At 37.1% G+C, this 18,253-nt stretch overlaps 2 protein-coding genes across 3 annotated transcripts in view; one reads left to right on the top strand and one right to left on the bottom strand.

The window, feature by feature from the left end:
* gns (glucosamine (N-acetyl)-6-sulfatase) overlaps positions 1-7,286 on the top strand; it is a 29,827-nt gene extending 22,541 nt beyond the window's left edge. The window contains exons 13-14 of the mRNA XM_003221260.4: positions 1,392-1,552; positions 3,061-7,286. Of these exons, the coding sequence (XP_003221308.1) occupies positions 1,392-1,552; positions 3,061-3,136 (237 nt within the window). The 3' untranslated portion in view covers positions 3,137-7,286. The remainder of the gene's footprint in view (positions 1-1,391; positions 1,553-3,060) is intronic.
* Positions 7,287-9,701: 2,415 nt separating this feature from the next.
* Positions 9,702-18,253, bottom strand: part of rassf3 (Ras association domain family member 3) — a 73,764-nt gene continuing 65,212 nt past the window's right edge. For both annotated transcript variants that reach the window (XM_062982555.1, XM_062982557.1), the window contains 4 exons: positions 15,579-15,686; positions 14,335-14,584; positions 13,050-13,165; positions 9,702-12,533 (listed from right to left, as the gene is read on the bottom strand). In XM_062982555.1, the coding sequence (XP_062838625.1) occupies positions 12,384-12,533; positions 13,050-13,165; positions 14,335-14,584; positions 15,579-15,686 (624 nt within the window). In that variant the 3' untranslated portion in view covers positions 9,702-12,383. The remainder of the gene's footprint in view (positions 12,534-13,049; positions 13,166-14,334; positions 14,585-15,578; positions 15,687-18,253) is intronic.

Raw genomic sequence — 18,253 nt, 5'->3', positions numbered from 1 at the left:
ACTTCCAGCGTCCCAATTGCACATGTCTAAATCTAATTTGAGTTCCAAATATTTTGTGGCTCTCTGAAGGGTCCAACATTGATCTATCAATGACCTCTGTAAGTCATGGTCTCTTCTGAAATATTCATATGTTTTATCTTGCTACTTTAGACAAAATATGCAACTGAAGATCTAGTCTGAAGTACCAAGAAAAAACATGTGATTATTTAAGACTAAATCTCCAGTTGTATGTTTATTCTATCATTTCTTGATTTCCTGGGGGGAAAACCCTCTTGAACACCGAAGTTCTTACCAATTTTATGCATACAGCTGACAGTTCATTAAGTAGGTGAAACCAGACCTCTGTTAGAACCGCTGAACTTATACGGTTGACTTGACTCAAACCTAGTAGTGTGGCTTAAGGTTGACCCAAACCATTGTCATTTTCTTTGTACTATACAGAGAGTAGTTTAAATAATTAAATCTGGTTATCAGCCTCGGAAATAATTGGGAAAGAATCTTGACACTACAACAGAAGTGGAAATCATTTAGCCCTCTAGATATCAAACTGCACCTCCCTGCATTCTTCACCATGGTTATGGAGCTCAGCTGTGCTTTTCCACCCTTATGCTAAAGGCCTTCCTAAAACTAAGCAACCTGCCTGAGTCTTATCATCTTCAGGGGAAGCCTTTCTCCCCATCAAATCACCATCCCAGGCTTGGCAAGTGAGGACACCAGAAAACCTTACTGGTGGCTGTTCCTAGGCTTTGGGAATCCTTCTTGAGGGAGAGCAGTTTGCCCCCTTTATTTCGTCTTTTCACAAGCAAACAAAGACCTTCTTATTTAAATAGGCTTTAGACCTGAGTTGGGCAGGGAGGAATGGTGTTTACAGTTTTAGGTATTAGGTATAACTTTAATATTTAAAAATATTAATAGTAATAAATAGTATTTTAATTGAATATATGTCTTAATTACTTTTAAAACTTTTGTGCTCCATATTGTTTATCTTATTATAAACTTCTTAGAGTCCCATGTGGGAAACAAATTTATCAGTGCATCAAATAAATAAACAGGTAAAAATCCAGCTAGTTCTTGGGAGACTTCTGAGAACACATACAAATTATTCTGAGTTATTAAGTTTTCAAAAGGATGAAGAATAAAATTATATAATGCCATGTCAGGACCATGGATAGTTCTCATAAAGTCATAGGCATCTCCCATGAAATCTAGTGCCCTGAAGTAACAGAACCAGGAGCTGTACTAAATTGATTTTTGTGTATGAAGAAATGTATATGATGTTTGTGAGTTGCTTCCCTCACATAGCAGAGAACAGTTCTAGTAGTTCTAGAAAATCTTCCATTTTGTCAGTGAAAACTAAATGTATCACTGGCGCTGCTTTTGATTTTCTCAAGGTGTTTGTTGAGGTTTATAACCTGACTGCCGATCCACATCAGATTACCAATATTGCAAAAACAATAGATCAAGAAATCTTAGAAAAGATGAACTATCGACTAATGATGTTGCAGTCCTGTTCGGGAACAACATGCCGAACTCCAGGAGTCTTTGATCACGGGTAAGCAATCATGCAGCTCTGACCTATTTTAGTTATTAGTTTATATTATTTTTGAATTGTTGACACATGTAGACTTTTTTCAATGTGCTTTCTACTGTAAATACTTTCAGGAAAGGTTAGCTGAAAATGCATTTTAATAAGCATTATAGCAAATTGGGAAAGTGTAATGAATATTTGCTTAAAAGACAATTACGCGGTAAATTCAAGACTCGATCTGAAGATAAATTAGCAGAAGGGAAAACTGGGAGGCTTACCATTTTCCATCCAATAGCTCAGGATACGTGTGTTTCACATCGCTCAGAATGGTTCCCACCTTTTTAGAGGGTACCGTAATTCACTGAGTCATCATTGTACTTTTTTTCTTCAGAAATAAAGGGGTGCAACCATTATGCGAAGAAAGAAAAGTGGTGTGGAGTCAATTGTGTCTGGGATTTTTCCTCTCTTATTTCCGAGGAGGCAGAAAGGAGAAGACAAAGCCCTAAACCCAGCCAACTCCACTTATATTTGTTTTTAAAAATTGTCTTACCTCCAAGGAAGAGGCTGGGTTTGGGATTCTCCAGTCTCCCTCCTGCGTCCATGGAGGTAAGGCAGTTTTTAAAAAGTAATAAAAACTGAGCCAACTGGATTTTCTCCCACCTGCCTCCTCAGATGTAAGAGAGGGAGAACCCCAGATCCAGCCTCTTCCTCAGAAGCAAGACAGTTTTTTAAAATAAATGTAAAGGGAGCTGGCTGAGTCTGGAAGATTCAGCTGGCTTACAGATAGGCAACAATTCAATGCCTTAAAAACAATATACAATTAAAATAAATTAAAATTAAGATCAACATTGAAACATATGTATGTATGTATGTATGTACATGTGTGGTTGGAGTTACACTTACAACTGTACCTATTCTGACTTATAAATAAATACAACTTAAGAACAAACCTACAGAACTTAGCTTGCTTATAAATTGGAGACTGCTTGTACCTGGGTTCTGAAAATAAGTAATTTAAGAAAATGTGTGGAAATAAAGGTTCTGTATCCTTTCTCAATTCTGGAACACCTGGGATCTCTAGAAAATACTGTAATTCACCAAATAATAGTCGCCACCACATAATAGTTGCACCACCCTTTTTGGCCTCCCTAATTGGCATTTTTCCTTTCTTCATGTGCATTAGAGCTGTCTGGGTCTAGGGCCTTCTCCCTCCTACCACTTCAGAGAGAGGATTTTTTAAAATCTTTTTTCTTTTAAAAAAATCCTCCCTCTGAGGTGAATTTTCTTTCCAAGGGGTAGATTTCTCTCACTTCCTGTTGTCAGGTGTTTGTAACTTGGGGACTGCCTGTATAATCTTTTTAAAAAGCAGTCTTAATATGTTAATATAGAAACACTTTAATATCGTGTGTTGTGTATGTACAATATATATAAATATATATATAATAGTACTGTATATATAATAATGCAGATGTGCTAAGAATGTATATGTAACCAGAGAATTTTTACTTAAATGTGTATTCCCTGCCCTACAGGTACAAATTCAACCCACACCTGATGTTCAGCAATCATGGAATTCAGACCCGCAGACTTTTTACCCGCTCATTATAGTGCTAACCTACTTGGTACATGTGTCTGTTTTTTCAAAGTGACTGCAAGAAGATCTGCCTAATCCACTCTGACTACATCTGAATGACTTGATCAGCTGGCTATGGGAGAAAATAACCTCTCAAGCTGGTTGCCACCTTGTGCAATACAAATCTGATTACCACGTTAGTCTCAAAAAGTTTCACCCTGACATGCAGTATTAATTTTTGACACGCATCGAATTCCCCGCTTGATGTAAATGAAAGACCGAGGCTTAGCTTCTTAAGAGCTTACTACATGGAGAGGTGGTCGTATGCTGGACCAGCTATCTAGGCAGAGGCTACAGACAGCCTTCTCCTAGTTACAGCCAGTACCTAATAAGCTTTTAAGAGGATTGGTTGCATTTGTATTCTGAATCTAGTATAATTAAGTTAACCAGGGAGGTTGCCATTCATTTTCTTCTCAGCTTTTCAGGGCTCAGCTGGAATCGCTGATTAGAACTCGTGTGCCTGTTACTGTCAGATGTTACATTGGTCTGTTACGTATATAATCAGCTGTAGCATTCACTTAAAAACCAAGTCAACCCCTAAAAGAGCATTTCCCTCCAAGATCAATGGTACATTAGCATCCATCATATTTTTCTACATTGCATAGAAGCTAACAGTTTTAAGTGTTACAGTTTGATTGAACAGTTTGTATTCTTAAAAGGAAGGTAATAGCAAACATCCTACTGTAGTATATTCCAGGAATGAGGTTCTATTGCCTCACCTCAGAAAGTTGGTTGAGGATTTAAAACAAGAAAAGCGAACAGGTCTCAGCCTGCATGAGGAACTCTTCATATCAAGAGTATGGGAAATCATTTCTTTGGTAGAGACTTGAAATTTGAAAAAGCAATTCATTCCTTTCCATTCTTGATTATCATATGCCTGTTTATGAATGTGATATTAGCATTGCATGGACCTTTAGACATTATCAGCATTTTAAAATCAGTATCCAGAAAATCTGGTTATTTATAATACTGCTTGATAGAAATGTGTTTGGATGCCAGGTCAGTCATCTCCTGGACGGGTATGTTTTTGTCACTTGTGCGATGGCTGTGTACAAGTAGTACACAACCAGCATAGAAGCTATTCTGCAGGTTGGGGACCATTTATTTTGTATACATATAAGCTGGTTTATCATTTAAACAGAATATATACACACAAGAATATCTGAGAACTCTTTCCTAATACAGGTTGTTGTTGTTTTTTACAGTTGTAGGCACTTAATGTGAGTCAAAAGAAGGAAGTATTAATTGACTTTATTTTCAGAATGATCTAATAATGCACGCTGTGCCTGTGAACTAGAGAAGGAAAGCTGAGGATGTATCAGTTGTGTAGGTTTCAACAGTCAGGCAAGAAATAAACTTTAGTTTTCAGTTGGACATAAGCACATGGAAGTAGGCTGCTGTTTCAAGCCAATGTATACATTTTGGTCTGTTTGACAGATCTCATTTGACTGCACCATTGGAGTATATATACGGGGCATGATTTATAGGAATGTGCTCACTGTCAACACTGCCTTGCAGCCTGAATTTTTTTTCTGCTATATAAAACTTTTCATATACGGAGCCATTTTAAGACAGATACAATATTGGTAACTGATTCTCCCAGTCATAATTTTGAGGTGAAATTCCATGGAAACCTAAATTGCCCACATACCACCCTTAATGTTTGTATTGGATTCTAAGGCTGCTTTTCAAAATATGTTTACCTAGATATGCAAAGTCATTACATCAGATGTTGCGTGTAATTCAAAGGAGCTTTTCCATTCAGAATACCTGCAAAGTATATGTTATCTGACTGATATAAATATTGAAAGGGAATTATACATGGAGCTTCCTTGTTTAATGTTATACTCAGATAAACGTACCAGTGTTTAAAATTTGAGGGGAAATGCCTGTGCAAATAGATGCGTGTCAAAAGAATTCCTCTTGAGCAAGTATCAGAATGGGCATTTGCAAATAATGTGAAAGTTTCTTCAGAAGGAGACCAACAATTTGGGAGGCTAGATACATGTTTCTCGGAAGATAATAACCACTAGTTGCTTAGGGATAAATGAACTTCTGCATTTTCTTTAGTCTGTCTCAGAAGGAAGTAATTGTTATTGTTGCTGTGTAACATTGACTAGGATTTGGTGCAAGTGAAAAGGTTCATCTTGCAAATTTACAGATTTGTTAAGACACCTTTGACAAAAGGTGTAAGACTATTTTTCCTCTTTGGAGACAGTCAATAGGACCAGGGAAGTGACAGGAGACGGTGAGGATGTGTGGTTTAAGATTTGTGAGCAAAAAAAATGCTTGAACAGGGCCTTACAGTGAATTCTGATCTTGTGCATGAAAGCACAGTATCTGCAGTCCCCTATTGATAAACATCTTTGCTAGTTTTACTCTTTTATTCAGATTTCTCAGACTTTCATTTTGTATTACAATTGCATCCCTTATGATTTACTGTTTACCCAAATAATTCATGTTCTTATAAAACTAAAAATGCATATCACTTCTACTATTCTTAGCTAGTTGAGTGTTTTTTGGGAAGGGGGCTTGATCTAGTCTTCAGGAAAAAGTAAGTTCTTTTCTTTTCTTTCTCCGTGTATCTTCCAGGGTAACTGCAAATAGGACCCTGAATAGTTTGGTAAGCCTAAGTAATGAGTGATCTAACTTCTGGTTATAGATGCAAGTGGTTCCACTCTTCCCCAAATAAGTCCATAGTATGCTGTGTTATGTGTAAACTCAAGAGAAGCATTTAAAGTTAACAAACAATGCTCCATGTCTTGTTTAAAAACATCCATCCTATAGAAAGCAATCATCCAAGTCAGCGCAAAATTGTTGACTTTTTCCATATCTGATTTAGTTTCTCTTAAATATTATTACAGCTGAAAGTCACTAATTCGTTTCTCACAAATAGCCAATGCACTTATGAACAAGGCAATGTTCAGTTCAGGGAAAGCCTAGAATTTGTAAGATGGAACTGAAGATTGCGCCGAAATACATGTCATGCTTTTCAATTTTGGTCTTAAAAGGACTTTTTACATTTTAAAACCAATTAACTTGTATCTTAGAATGGGTTGGTTAAAAATTAACTTTTAAATGTTGTTTCCAGAGAGAAAGACAAATGGATTTGGGTTTCATACTCCAATGAGACCCATCTCCAATCCGTGCTGCTGAACACTTAAACTACAATGGTCCTAATCACTTTTTTTGCAGAAACTAAGATTATAAATGGTCCTATCATATGTGCTCTAGTCGGCAAGATCTTTCATATCAGTAATTTACTTGCACTTTACCACAAAAGAGCTATCCAGTTATTGGATACCAACAGAGGCCTTACAGAGTATTAGTCTTAAAGAAAACATAGTTGTATTCACATATACATTATACACAAAGACTTGCTAGACAGTAACATGGCAACAAATCACGCCATGTCAAAATGGATAGGAATTAAAGTGTGTGACAGACAGGTGTGTACACAACTGCTCTCCACAATTGAGCAGCTGTAATGTAACAGAAGTAGCCCTGAGTTGACTTCAGTTCTAAATTTGATCTTGTTATCTGTTTGGTTTTGTCTTGTTTTGATAACCAGTAAATAAGTTTTATTAATTGAAGTGGAACATATATCTTAGTGAGTTTTTTTTAAGGGTCAAATGATGCTTAAATAATGCTTCCCTAGACTACATTAACATAAGATGTGTTTCCTATTTTTTAAAAGGCCCTTTCAATTGGTCAAAATGCAGATTCTTTTTTTTAAAAAACAGCAAAATTGTCTTGAAAGTCTACATATTTGATGAGGCACAGAGGAATAGATAGCTGTTGCACCTATTTGATGTAAGATTTTTAATGCTTCTGACAGGCACCTTACATTGGTATTTGCTTTTTCCATTTACTGTACAACAGAAAAAGAAATATCTAGTATAAGTATTGTTCCAATGCTGCCAGAAGCCATGAAACTTGTTGGTCGGTCTTCTTCAGTAGTAACTGTATTTCTGTTCCTGATGTGTTCTCTCAAATGCAGTATGACAAACTGTTCACATCTGTTTTCTAACTCATGAATCATAGTGTTTTGTTTAGGAAGTGCCCTTTGAAGAACCCTGTATTATTGCTGCACTTTTCAGTGATTAAAATTCTGTCTACAAGAAATATGGTGTGCTTGAGTATTAAAAACATTTGTTGGGATGGGAAACACATCTGAATAATTAAAATGCTATGTATTCTGGTAGGTTGCCAGTTGTTTGATAGGTAAGCATGGAAGAGAAACAATGGTAAGGGTTTGTGAAAACATGTCATATATGCACAATGCTCCAAAGTTCATATGGCTTTGTCACAAATGGCAGAACATCCAGACCACATCTTGATCAATGTTGAATCATGCAATACTTTTCAACTTCTTAAAAATGGCATAAATGAAAACAAGCTCCCCCACCTCCAGGCAATAATTCCATAGCCTGTGCAGCATAACAAAGCCCAAGTCCCATAAAGTCTGCTTGTTTTGATATTTTAACCTTTTAAAAATATGTTCACCCTAAAGATTTTTAGTAGCTGGCCTTGGAGCTTATCATTACTTGGATGCAATGATGGAAACTAATCAAAAGCCAAGTTTCAAGCAGAAAAATATATATCATTGGCCTTTCCATTCAGGAAGGAAAATATATGGATCATTGTTTCCGTTAGTATTTTAAGTTGTTGTGCAACATGGAAACATATTAAGAGTTTTCATTTTGCAGTACTTCTACAGATCCATCTATGTTTCCTCATCAAAATAAAAATGTCTCTTGTACATTAGCTACCTTTATGACATCAGTGACCTGTTCTTCAAGCTACTGTATTTACTTGAATCTAATGCTCACCTTTTTTGGCTAAATTTTCAAAATTAGGGTGCACATTAGATTTGCATAACTAATCTTAGTGTTGAGCCAAAACAAAAGGAGAAGCTGTTTCAGAGGCGGCTAGAGTTCCTATTTGAGGGATGTTACCTCTTGATTTTTAAAAAAAATTAATTGCCATGGCTCAATGCTATATGCAATCATGGGCTTTGTAGTTTTGTGAGTCACTAATATTCTTTGGAAACAAAAACTACATAATTTCATAACACTGAGTCAGGGAGTTAAGATAGATTCATTCTACAGTATAGATGCACCCCAAGGTTTTCCTTTCTATCGCCAGAAGATTTGGTATTCCAATACTTGTTTTTAAAGAAGACATTCTAAGTAGGCAGGCACTGTAATGGACAAATTACAAAAAGCACTCTTTCTGAAGCTACATATTACATTTGGCAGCAAATACTTTTTCGGGTTTCATGGTTTTGAAAACAGGTGCTCATTAGATTCTGTGGCACATTAGACTCGAGTAAATACAAGTATTACTCTTCCATTGGATTTCCCTCTATGAAACATCTTACCACGTCCTTAATGATAACATGGTTCCCATCTTTAAGTAGGTTAGATCAGGTGGGGCACAAAGGAAGATTTTCCATCTATTTTCTGTATCCCAGGAACTTTCAGGGGAATATTGAAGTGAAGGAGAGCCAAAAATGGGACTGGAATGTGTAGCTAAAAGCACTGCTACATTGCATGAAGGGTATGGGCAGTCTGGTTGCTAAATAAATCTCTTTGGGTTAGAATAAGTATTTGCATCTGGACTGTGGGAAAAGGAAATTGGTTGTTTCCTGGCTTAGCTATGGTTGTCCCATTTTTAAGTTCTTGAGAGGTACCAGAAAGACTTGTTTCAATTTAGAAAGGGGTTGCTTTGTTTTAGAAAGCTGAAGGTGCTCTAATCCACCACCCACTCCTCTTGACTTGTTCAGTGGGTATTGTTTAAACATTTTCCCTGTAAATACCCATTAGACATGTCAGTGCAAACAGATTTTGACTTCGGATGTAACCCCACTCATAGGAAATTGTCAAAATCGCAAATCTTTACATAATAATCCAGCAGATAAACTAAGATACCAAACTGTTGGATTTGCCCAGTGCTGTTATTAAGGCAACTTCGGAAACATAAACTTATTACCTCCTCTTTCAGAACATTTTGGAGACCATTTGTTCTTTTGTGTGAACTGACACTAAGAAATATTCCAGAATACTAATTGGTTGGACTTCTAGACATTAAGAGATGAGTGCCTCTGGATAGTCGAAGCTACATTATTTGAGAGAAAGTCTCATCCACTCAGTTTTGACATAGCCATTACATCTTTTTCCAGTTTCTATAACCATTTTCTTCATGACACTTTTGTCAAAACACAAAATCCCATCCCCACCTCATTTCCCAGTTCAAAGATCAAATCCCATATATAAGAAGGGAACACATACTGAACACCCAGTAATTGATCTGCACAATATATGCATGAATATTCATGTAATCAACGTGTGCATTTATCTTGGGAGGAACAGAAACTGAATTCCTGGCACTCAATCTGACCTGGAGACAGTGAATGCTGATAGATGAAACATCACATACTTGAAGGGGAAAGTGGACAGATTTTTGGATTGCTGCCGCAATCTGGGATTCAAAAATACAAGAAACTTAGCAAGTAACATAGCAATAGAAACAACCATACAAGTGTTAACTTCAGCTTTAATGATGGTAATAGGAACTTTTTAAGGGAATGAAAGCTTCCCATCCAAATATTTTCAAAATAATAAATAGTACACTTTCCCAAAAAGAAAAACAAACGTAGCTTCAGTATTCCCCATATTACCTTACTCGTACTTAATCTGGATGCTAACAAATAAAAGCTAAATTTCATAAGATCTTTGACAGATAAAGGATCTGACCTCAAAAGCAAATCACAATTAAATGTTACATTTTTTAAAAGCAACCATCAAACATTGGGTCACCAATGACCCATTATTTCAAAATGTAGCTTTACAAAACAGGTGTGTTAACCAGTGTGTGAAGTTTAAGAATGTTTGGACTCACACAAATTCTATTTTCCCACAAAGACTTCCAGCACATACAGAGACCAAAGTAAGATTTGGGAATAAAGAAACACAAAGTTCAAGTAAAAATGTAAAATTCACATACATGGCAATTGCCCTGACTAGATTCAGATACAGTATTTAAATCTAAACAGCAGAAACATGAAGTTCCAAATCTTATGTTTGTTATAACAGGACCTTAAGGTCCAGTTTAGAGTTTTAACTGTTCTCATGTGTAGTCCTAGGAGAATAAAAACCCAAGGTCTTTCACAGGTTGAGGTTGCCGATTTGGACAAAGGTTGTGTGTATGCAAGATAGGCAAGACAACAACACATGGCTGACAGTCTCTCTCTCTTAGCACCACCTCCAACAAGCAGCAGTGGTTTCTACTTCTACTTTCACTATGATGTGGCCACAGGATGTATCCCATAAGAATGAGAATATAGTACGGAAGTAGCACTTCCTTTAGAGAAAGGAAGGGAAAAAGTAGCAAGAATGCAACAACTGGCTGTGGTAACATAAATGAATGCATCACAGAGACAGCTTAAAAAGGGAAATAAGGGATGAATGCAGTCTTGCAGACTTTAAATTGAAAAGCATCCACTGACTCAGCTGAAAAGTTCCTTCATAATATTTTAAATATATCTTTCAATGGAACTGGTCAACTACATGAAAAGCATGCTCTTCATGCCACAAGATGCAGACCCTGGACATGGCTGTCACATAGTAAAAGTAATATTTGAACTGATCTAGAGATTTAACATAGTTTCTATGGGATTTTTAAAACTAATGTCATGCACACCACTAGACTCCCTGACTTTGATTATGTCTCCAATAAAATTAAGACACACAAAGTACTACAATATTATGTGAAAAACCAAACAAGATATGTCTGATTATTTGGTAACTAGTTCTACTTCTAATTTACTGTTAACACTTTACAATAAAAGAAGATTGTCTTGGCAAATCTGAATCAAGATTCCTCCTCAAAGATTAATGCAAGGGAGGTAAAGCAGCCAAATATTTAAATAAAGGCACTCTTCCTCAAGAGAACAATACATCTAATACCCACCAGGTGTCACCACATTGGCAGATATTTCTTAGAAATTTCTAAATTAATGCCCAAATAATTCAGGGGTTATGGTGGTTGCTAGATACGATTGTTGAAAGTGTGTCAATTAAAGTTATCCTAAGTCAGTAATTTCCCCCTGGATTGTTGCAAACATGAAACTAAAACCAAGTCTTGTTTATATATTGACATACAACATTTGTATTGCACACCCATTTCTTTGGTTTCATTTACCATATAGACATCTGATAAAATAGTACTAGAAAAAATAGTCAAATACAAAATCTTCCTCCTTCCATTATTTACCTTGCAGTTAGTAAAACCAGTGTAAAAAATCCAAGTCACCTTTTGAAACTTTTAAACAAACTAAAACCATAAATATCCTGTTTCATAGTAAAGAGGAAGCACTATAAGGTAATATAAACTTAAGAGAACATTGCTACTTAATTTTTTTAGTAGTGAAGGTTCGATCCAAAACTAGTTCAACTGCAGCTTTAAAGAACTGGTGAATTAAAAGATTTCTGGGTTCACTCTATAATGCTCAAGTTTTTACGCATACAAGCCCCAACTTACTGTATCAACAATATTATAAAGCACATTCAAGATTATCACCCACATGTAGCCTTTATGCAGCTCCGTTTCCTTTATATTAAAACCTATCTCAGTATCAGCACTGAATATATTAATTTCAGTAATCCCATAATATAAACGCTAAACCGTCCCTTCAATATTACTAATCAACGTTCGAGATCTCTTTTCCAAATCAGCATCCTTCTCTTCTCCATCTCTTACCTTCTTTCCAACTTTCTTTCTACCCTCTCTAGTTTAAACATCATCTACAAAGCATTTTGAACACATTCTTCATATAAAAATAATTTGTTTAGCAAAAGTACAGAGAAATAGTTGAAGAAAGGTAGTGCAAATCAACTTGGATATTAAATAGTACATTATTTCTAATTTAAAACTGAGCTTGGATTTATAATAAACTGACATTTACACATCCTTTGTTTTAAAAAACTAACAATCGGCATTAAAGCAAAGAACCTCTCCATTTCCTAATGTCTGTGAAAGGAGTTTTCACACAACCAGCTGGAATGAAGCACACATAACATATAAAGAATGTCACTTTACCAAGCCAACACATTGTAATCTGTTTTTAAAGAAACAGTCAATCTTGCTTTGGGCACTGGGTTTGGCATGCTACTTAATATTTGGTAATGCACTTTTTCCTGAGTGTTCTTTGGCTGCATTTTAACCTGGTTTCCAAACCCCACCAAGGGCGTCTTCAAGTTTGTTTCTGTATGCTGCATAGCGTCGTCTTAAGTTTTGCAACTGCTCATCTTCTTCCTTGTCCAGTATCCGTAAGAAATTCTGTAGCTCAGGAAGGCTAAAGGCTTCCCACTGCAAAAGAAAAGGAATTCAAATACAGACAGGTGAGAAAAGTACGCAGTCACCATTGGCAAGGGCAGAGTGGCAGTTCTTACTTCAGCCCGCCTTTTAAGCAAGCACAAAGAAAAGGTAATCTAATCTTCCAGTCAAAAGGATGGCATGGGTGCACTGACAACGATCTTCTGCTTCCAAAGCTATGGACACAGCTTTTTGTATAATTCTACTACTTTTACAAAGTGCTGCATGTGGCTCCTTGGGTCATATCTGTGCTTCCCAGGGTTCAAAAGGATTTCCCTAAAACCATCCTTGCCTCCCACATTCTCTCTATGGGTTGTGGGTGTAATTTTCATCACGTTTCTTCCCCCAAGACTGCTTTATGTGCACAAAATATTTTTTGAGAGAAAGTGGAACATGTCATTTCAAACAGCCTGGGCTCCCAAAATTGGGGCAAATATGCCCAAATTAAGAAGTTGGATCCAAGAAAACACTACCAACCTCCTTGATACCAGAAGCAGAGGTGCAACTTACCAAAACCTCTCCAGTTTCATGCTCACGCAGAACAAAACTCAGCATGTCTGTTCTTGGACCTGCCATCAAACGCAAGTAGAGAGGATGCTCTGTTTCTGAGAGCTTGCACATATAAACTGCAGAAATCATTGCAAAAAACAAAACAAAACAAAAACAAGTAAATACACTCATAGTATTTGTTCTGGACTAAGATTAATGTGCACTTTTGCTGGATTCTACCGTTGCATCTGCCCATTGTTTTCTTATTTAGACAAAATTGGAAAGCATAAATAGAGGCTTGCTGACAAGATTGTGGAAGAAAAGCGGAAATGGCTGCAAAAACAAGCATAAATTGTTTGTTCACGTATCTCACATAGGTGAGATACTTTGGGCTGGATCATAACTCTCTTAGAAATAAATTATGAACAGTGAAGACACAAATGACTGCTTTTCTAGGTGAGATCTAGCTATCCCTCCGAATTTGGTGTCATCTGCAAACTTGATAAGCATGATCCAAATCATTAATAAAGATGTTGAACAATACTGGGCTCAGGATCGAACCCTGCAGCACTCCACTAGTCACTTCTTTCCAGGATGAAGAGGAACCATATTCCCAAAATTCAGCTTGCAAATTCTCTTGTAGCAAAAGTATGTCCAAGATGAAGGTATCAGTAGGCTTGTTTGCAAAAATACCTCTCTTAAAAAAAACCTAAAGAAAAACTCTACAATATCCTAATGAGAGCAAAGCATGCTCAGGTGTTGAGGTAGGAACAGAATGGAATCTTGTGTCGGCAGCATCTCAGATTGCAATGTTTTGTTTCAGATCTTCCTTGTGAAACCTGCTGCCAAGTGCACAGGACAACAATCTGAAATCTCCAAGAAACGTGGTCCTGCTCAATTTGCATATTTACAGTGAGTTCCAAAGAATAACTACCTTTTTTTCTCTAAACAGATAAAACTTTGCACATGGGTTGTATTGCCTTATGTTTTAGATATGACACTTAACTTGTACAAGTGTTTATATAGTTGCATGCCAATGTTTCTAAACTGTTAGAGCTGCCATTTTGTGGGAACTAATTTTCTAAACTTGACCAGAAAACTATAACTACATACACTTCTTCTGTAATCACATAAAATCAGCACAATTTCCTCATTAAATTGAATCTTTCTCAAGATGCTCAAAGGGAAAAACATCACCCAAGTTAGGCTTGCAAAGGATAGGTATATTAAATAGGGCCTCTTTTTTCATCCATGTACCCTGCTCATGTCTTTAGCATTTCTCAAGTACTGACATAGAAGAGTATACCTTGATCTTCCTTGTGGCAACGTTTATAAAGAGCAAATTTGGCAGGGTTGTCAACCACCAGAAACTTTTTGAGCAAGGCCTCAATGACTTCACGAACAGTGTTAGTGCTGCTGATATGAAGAGTATTCATGTTGCCATTAGTTTCATTGTTGCTGTTTCGATGCTTTCCTGAATTTGTGTCCCGTACTGTGCTAAGTCTGCCAAGTTCCATCTGAACTTTGATGAAGCCAGTGTATATCCCACTGGAGTTCTGCAATGGAATCAAACACACAGCACATTATATCAAATTACATTCAATCATAAAACAGTGTTATACAAAATGGTGGTCCATGATCCATCAGCTTCTGATTCCTGGAGAATTCCTAGGAAAGCAAGGGAACACATGTAGACAATAGGAACAAATAAGGCACTAGTCCCCGGTGTCCCCTTAACTGCTAGATCTCATATCGTAGGAACCTCAGATCTAGATGGTTTATTTGCAGAATGTTTATTTACAGCTGAGTACAAGATAGTAAATAAGGTTTCCCTTAAAAGGAGATAGAAAACCATTATTCGGTATTTCACAAATGTCCTGCAATGATCACTCTTATCACTATAATCTGTTACCTGAGTTCGCTTACTTTCATCTTCACCATATCCCTTGCCTACTACCTTTTTGTTACATGTTTATTAGACAAGGACATCTCAAGATATTTGCTGAGAGGGATAAGCATTTTTTCTCAATGTGCCAGGAACTAATACAATATTTGTGTCCACTGACTACAACTGTTTCTTTCTCACTTGAAAACTCCAGGTAGCACCATCTGATGGCTCAAGGACCAACATCAGTCCATGGACCATCACTTTGAGTAGCAACGTAATAAGACTTCAAATGGATCTTGTAGCAACTCTGAGACTGAGAAAAAGGCATTGGTAGCATAAGTGTTCACTACATCAGATGTAATACATTATAGCTGAATCTACTATTGCGTAGTATTTGGCAGTGGGAGCTATTGGATCAAGAATGTGAATGAGAGGGACACCTCATCCAGAATGGTAAAGAGAACAGTCCCTGCCTTTTGATCCATGAGCTGACCATGATACTCAAGAATATTTGAAGTACAAATGCACTTGCGGTTAAGTTATAAACACTGATGGTACACTGTGTGGCATAAATGTATTCTCTAACTTCGTTGCAAGCGTAAATAAAGAGGCCTCTATGTGAATCCCTTGCAGTTACTTAAAATAATATACAAAAGTCTTACCAATGTCATCTTTAGCTTGTCCACAACATCTGAATTATACATTTGGACTTTTTCCTTGATTGCTTCTTTAGTGAGGTAATTGTGGGATTCTCTCTCTTTCTGGACATCCTAAATTAAAACAGGTTGAAAAATGTAAAGATACAGAAAAACCATACTGTATTACGAGATAATAACAAGATGTATTCTATAAACAGTAAGTACAATACAGTACAATCCCTGTTTCTATGGGGCATACATTTCAAAAACTCCTCCTCAATATCTGAAATCATGAATAGTAGTAAATCATATATCAAAACTGTGGGAAATTGTACTGTACAGAAAACTTGTCAAAAATGGAGAGGCATGTACAAGGATGCAATGTGAAAATATGTGTTCCAGTTTACATTCCACACTACAGACACTTACAGTGGAATCAACATTTACCTCAGGAAAGATACTGGGGGAGGAAAAGCAAGACATTCACTCTTTCCTACTTACATTTCCCTATCATCTGAAAAATATTACACTTTCTCTATACACATTAGTGTGTATTCACTAATCTACCTTGAAGGTTATAGTGTTAGATGACAACTCACCAGCAGGCTTTCAAATACAAAGTCAGTATAGTATTTGTCATGTCAAAGTTCAGGAAACCATGTTCAAATCCCTGCTTAGCTACTCCAGAGGACAGGATGAGAACTCAAAATGACATCAACAGATTAGAGAGATGGGCCAAAACTAACAAAATGAATTTCAACAAGGACAAATGTAAGATACTACACTTTGGCAGAAAAAAATGAAATACAAATATACAGGATGGATGATGTCTGGCTTGACAACACTGCATGTAAAAGAGATCTTGGGAGTCTTTGTGGATAACAATTTGAGCATGAGCCAACGGTGTGGTGAAGCAGCTAAAAAAGCCAATGGGATTTTGAGCTGCATCAAAAGGAGTGTAGTGTCCAGTGAAGGGCGATTAAATGAGAAGTGGCTTAAGGCACTGGGTCTCTTTAGCCTGCCAAAGAGAAGGTTGAGAGGAGACATGATAGCCAAGTATAAAGATATGAAAGGATGTCATAAGGAAGAGGGAGTCAGCTTGTTTTCTGCTGCCCTAGAGACTAGGACTCAGAGCAATGGGTTCAAATTACAGCAAAGGAGATTCCACCTGAACATTAGGAATAACTTCCTGACTGTAAGAGCTGTTCAACAGTGGAACTCTCTGCCTCAGTGTTGGAGGCTGCTTCCTTGAAGGCTTTTAAACAGAGGCTGGATGGCCATCTGTCAGGGGTGCTCTGATTGTGCTTTTCCTGCATAGCAGGGAGTTGGCCCATGTGGCCTCTTCCAACTTTATTATTCTATGACTCTATCCCTCTGAAGTCTTTAGAAGTACAAGGTACAAATAATCATTTTTAAAAGATGGCATGAAAAGAACGGACAAGGAACACAATTCCTTCTGTGACCTCATTTTAATATTTGGAAATAAAACTAATCTACAGTCTAGCCATCCTTAATATATCCACCAACAAAGAGCTGTCAATTGTATGAGGCAACATGCATATACTGTAGTACTTATTGGATTTTCCATAATGGGCCACAGATTTGGTGCAAAACTAAATTCATAGAATCATAGAATAGTAGAGTTGGAAGAGACCACATGGGCCATCTAGTCCAACCCCCTGCTAAGAAGCAGGAAATCGCATTCAAAGCACCCCCGACATATGGCCATCCAGCCTCTGCTTAAAAGCCTCCAAGGAAGGAGCCTCCACCACACTCTGAGGCAGAGAGTTCCACTGCTGAACAGCTTTCACAGTGAGGAAGTTCTTCCTGATGTTCAAGTGGAATCTCCTTTCCTGTAGTTTGAAGCCATTGTTCCGTGTCCTAGTCTGCAGGGCAGCAGAAAACAAGCTTGCTCCCTCTTCCCTATGACTTCCCTTCACGTATTTGTACATGGCTATCATATCTCCTCTCAGCCTTCTCTTCTGCAGGCTAAACATGCCCAGCTCTTTAAGCCGCTCCTCATAGGGCTTGTTCTCCAGACCCTTAATCATTTTAGTCGCCCTCCTCTGGACGCTTTCCAGTTTGTCAACATCTCCCTTGTCACTTCCCTTTACTTTTTGCTCCAAATAGTAGACTGACATTTTAACAGTGCATTGTAAATTCATTTGCTAAGCACTGGATATATTTGGAGGAAAGCCATTCTTTCTAGCCCACATTGAAAACTAACATTGTAAATACAATTTCTCCATTTGTACAAGCACCATATATAGTATCAAACTGTCTCAACTCTTAACATTAGTGAACTGAAACATCCATTTAATTGCCCTAACACTTAAATTATCCTCCCAGTCGCATGCAATTGAAGATGAAACTATTGAAAACATGACACACAGTGGTTGCTTCAATGAAATGGCTTTCATTTCTTCAAATTAGTTTTGAAGACATTAAGAGACTAGAATAAGAAGCACATATATCCTCAAAACCCTCACCAGTATAAGCATAGCCTGATCTGTTCATATCATTGGTAGCCTGTTGGCCTTGAAGTTATGGAAATAAAGCTAAGAGAACTTCTAAAAGCATATATCAATGCCCATGTTTACAGTCAACGGGACATACATGCATATAACCTGTCAGTAAACAAATGCTATTCATATAGGCCAGGGAAGACCATGCAAGGATCCTCTTTCTACTGTGAAAGT

The sequence above is a fragment of the Anolis carolinensis genome, chromosome 5 (assembly GCF_035594765.1).
Source record: "Anolis carolinensis isolate JA03-04 chromosome 5, rAnoCar3.1.pri, whole genome shotgun sequence".
NCBI lineage: Eukaryota > Metazoa > Chordata > Lepidosauria > Squamata > Dactyloidae > Anolis > Anolis carolinensis.
Note: the sequence above shows the minus strand (reverse complement) of the source record. Positions and strands in the feature narration are given on the sequence as shown.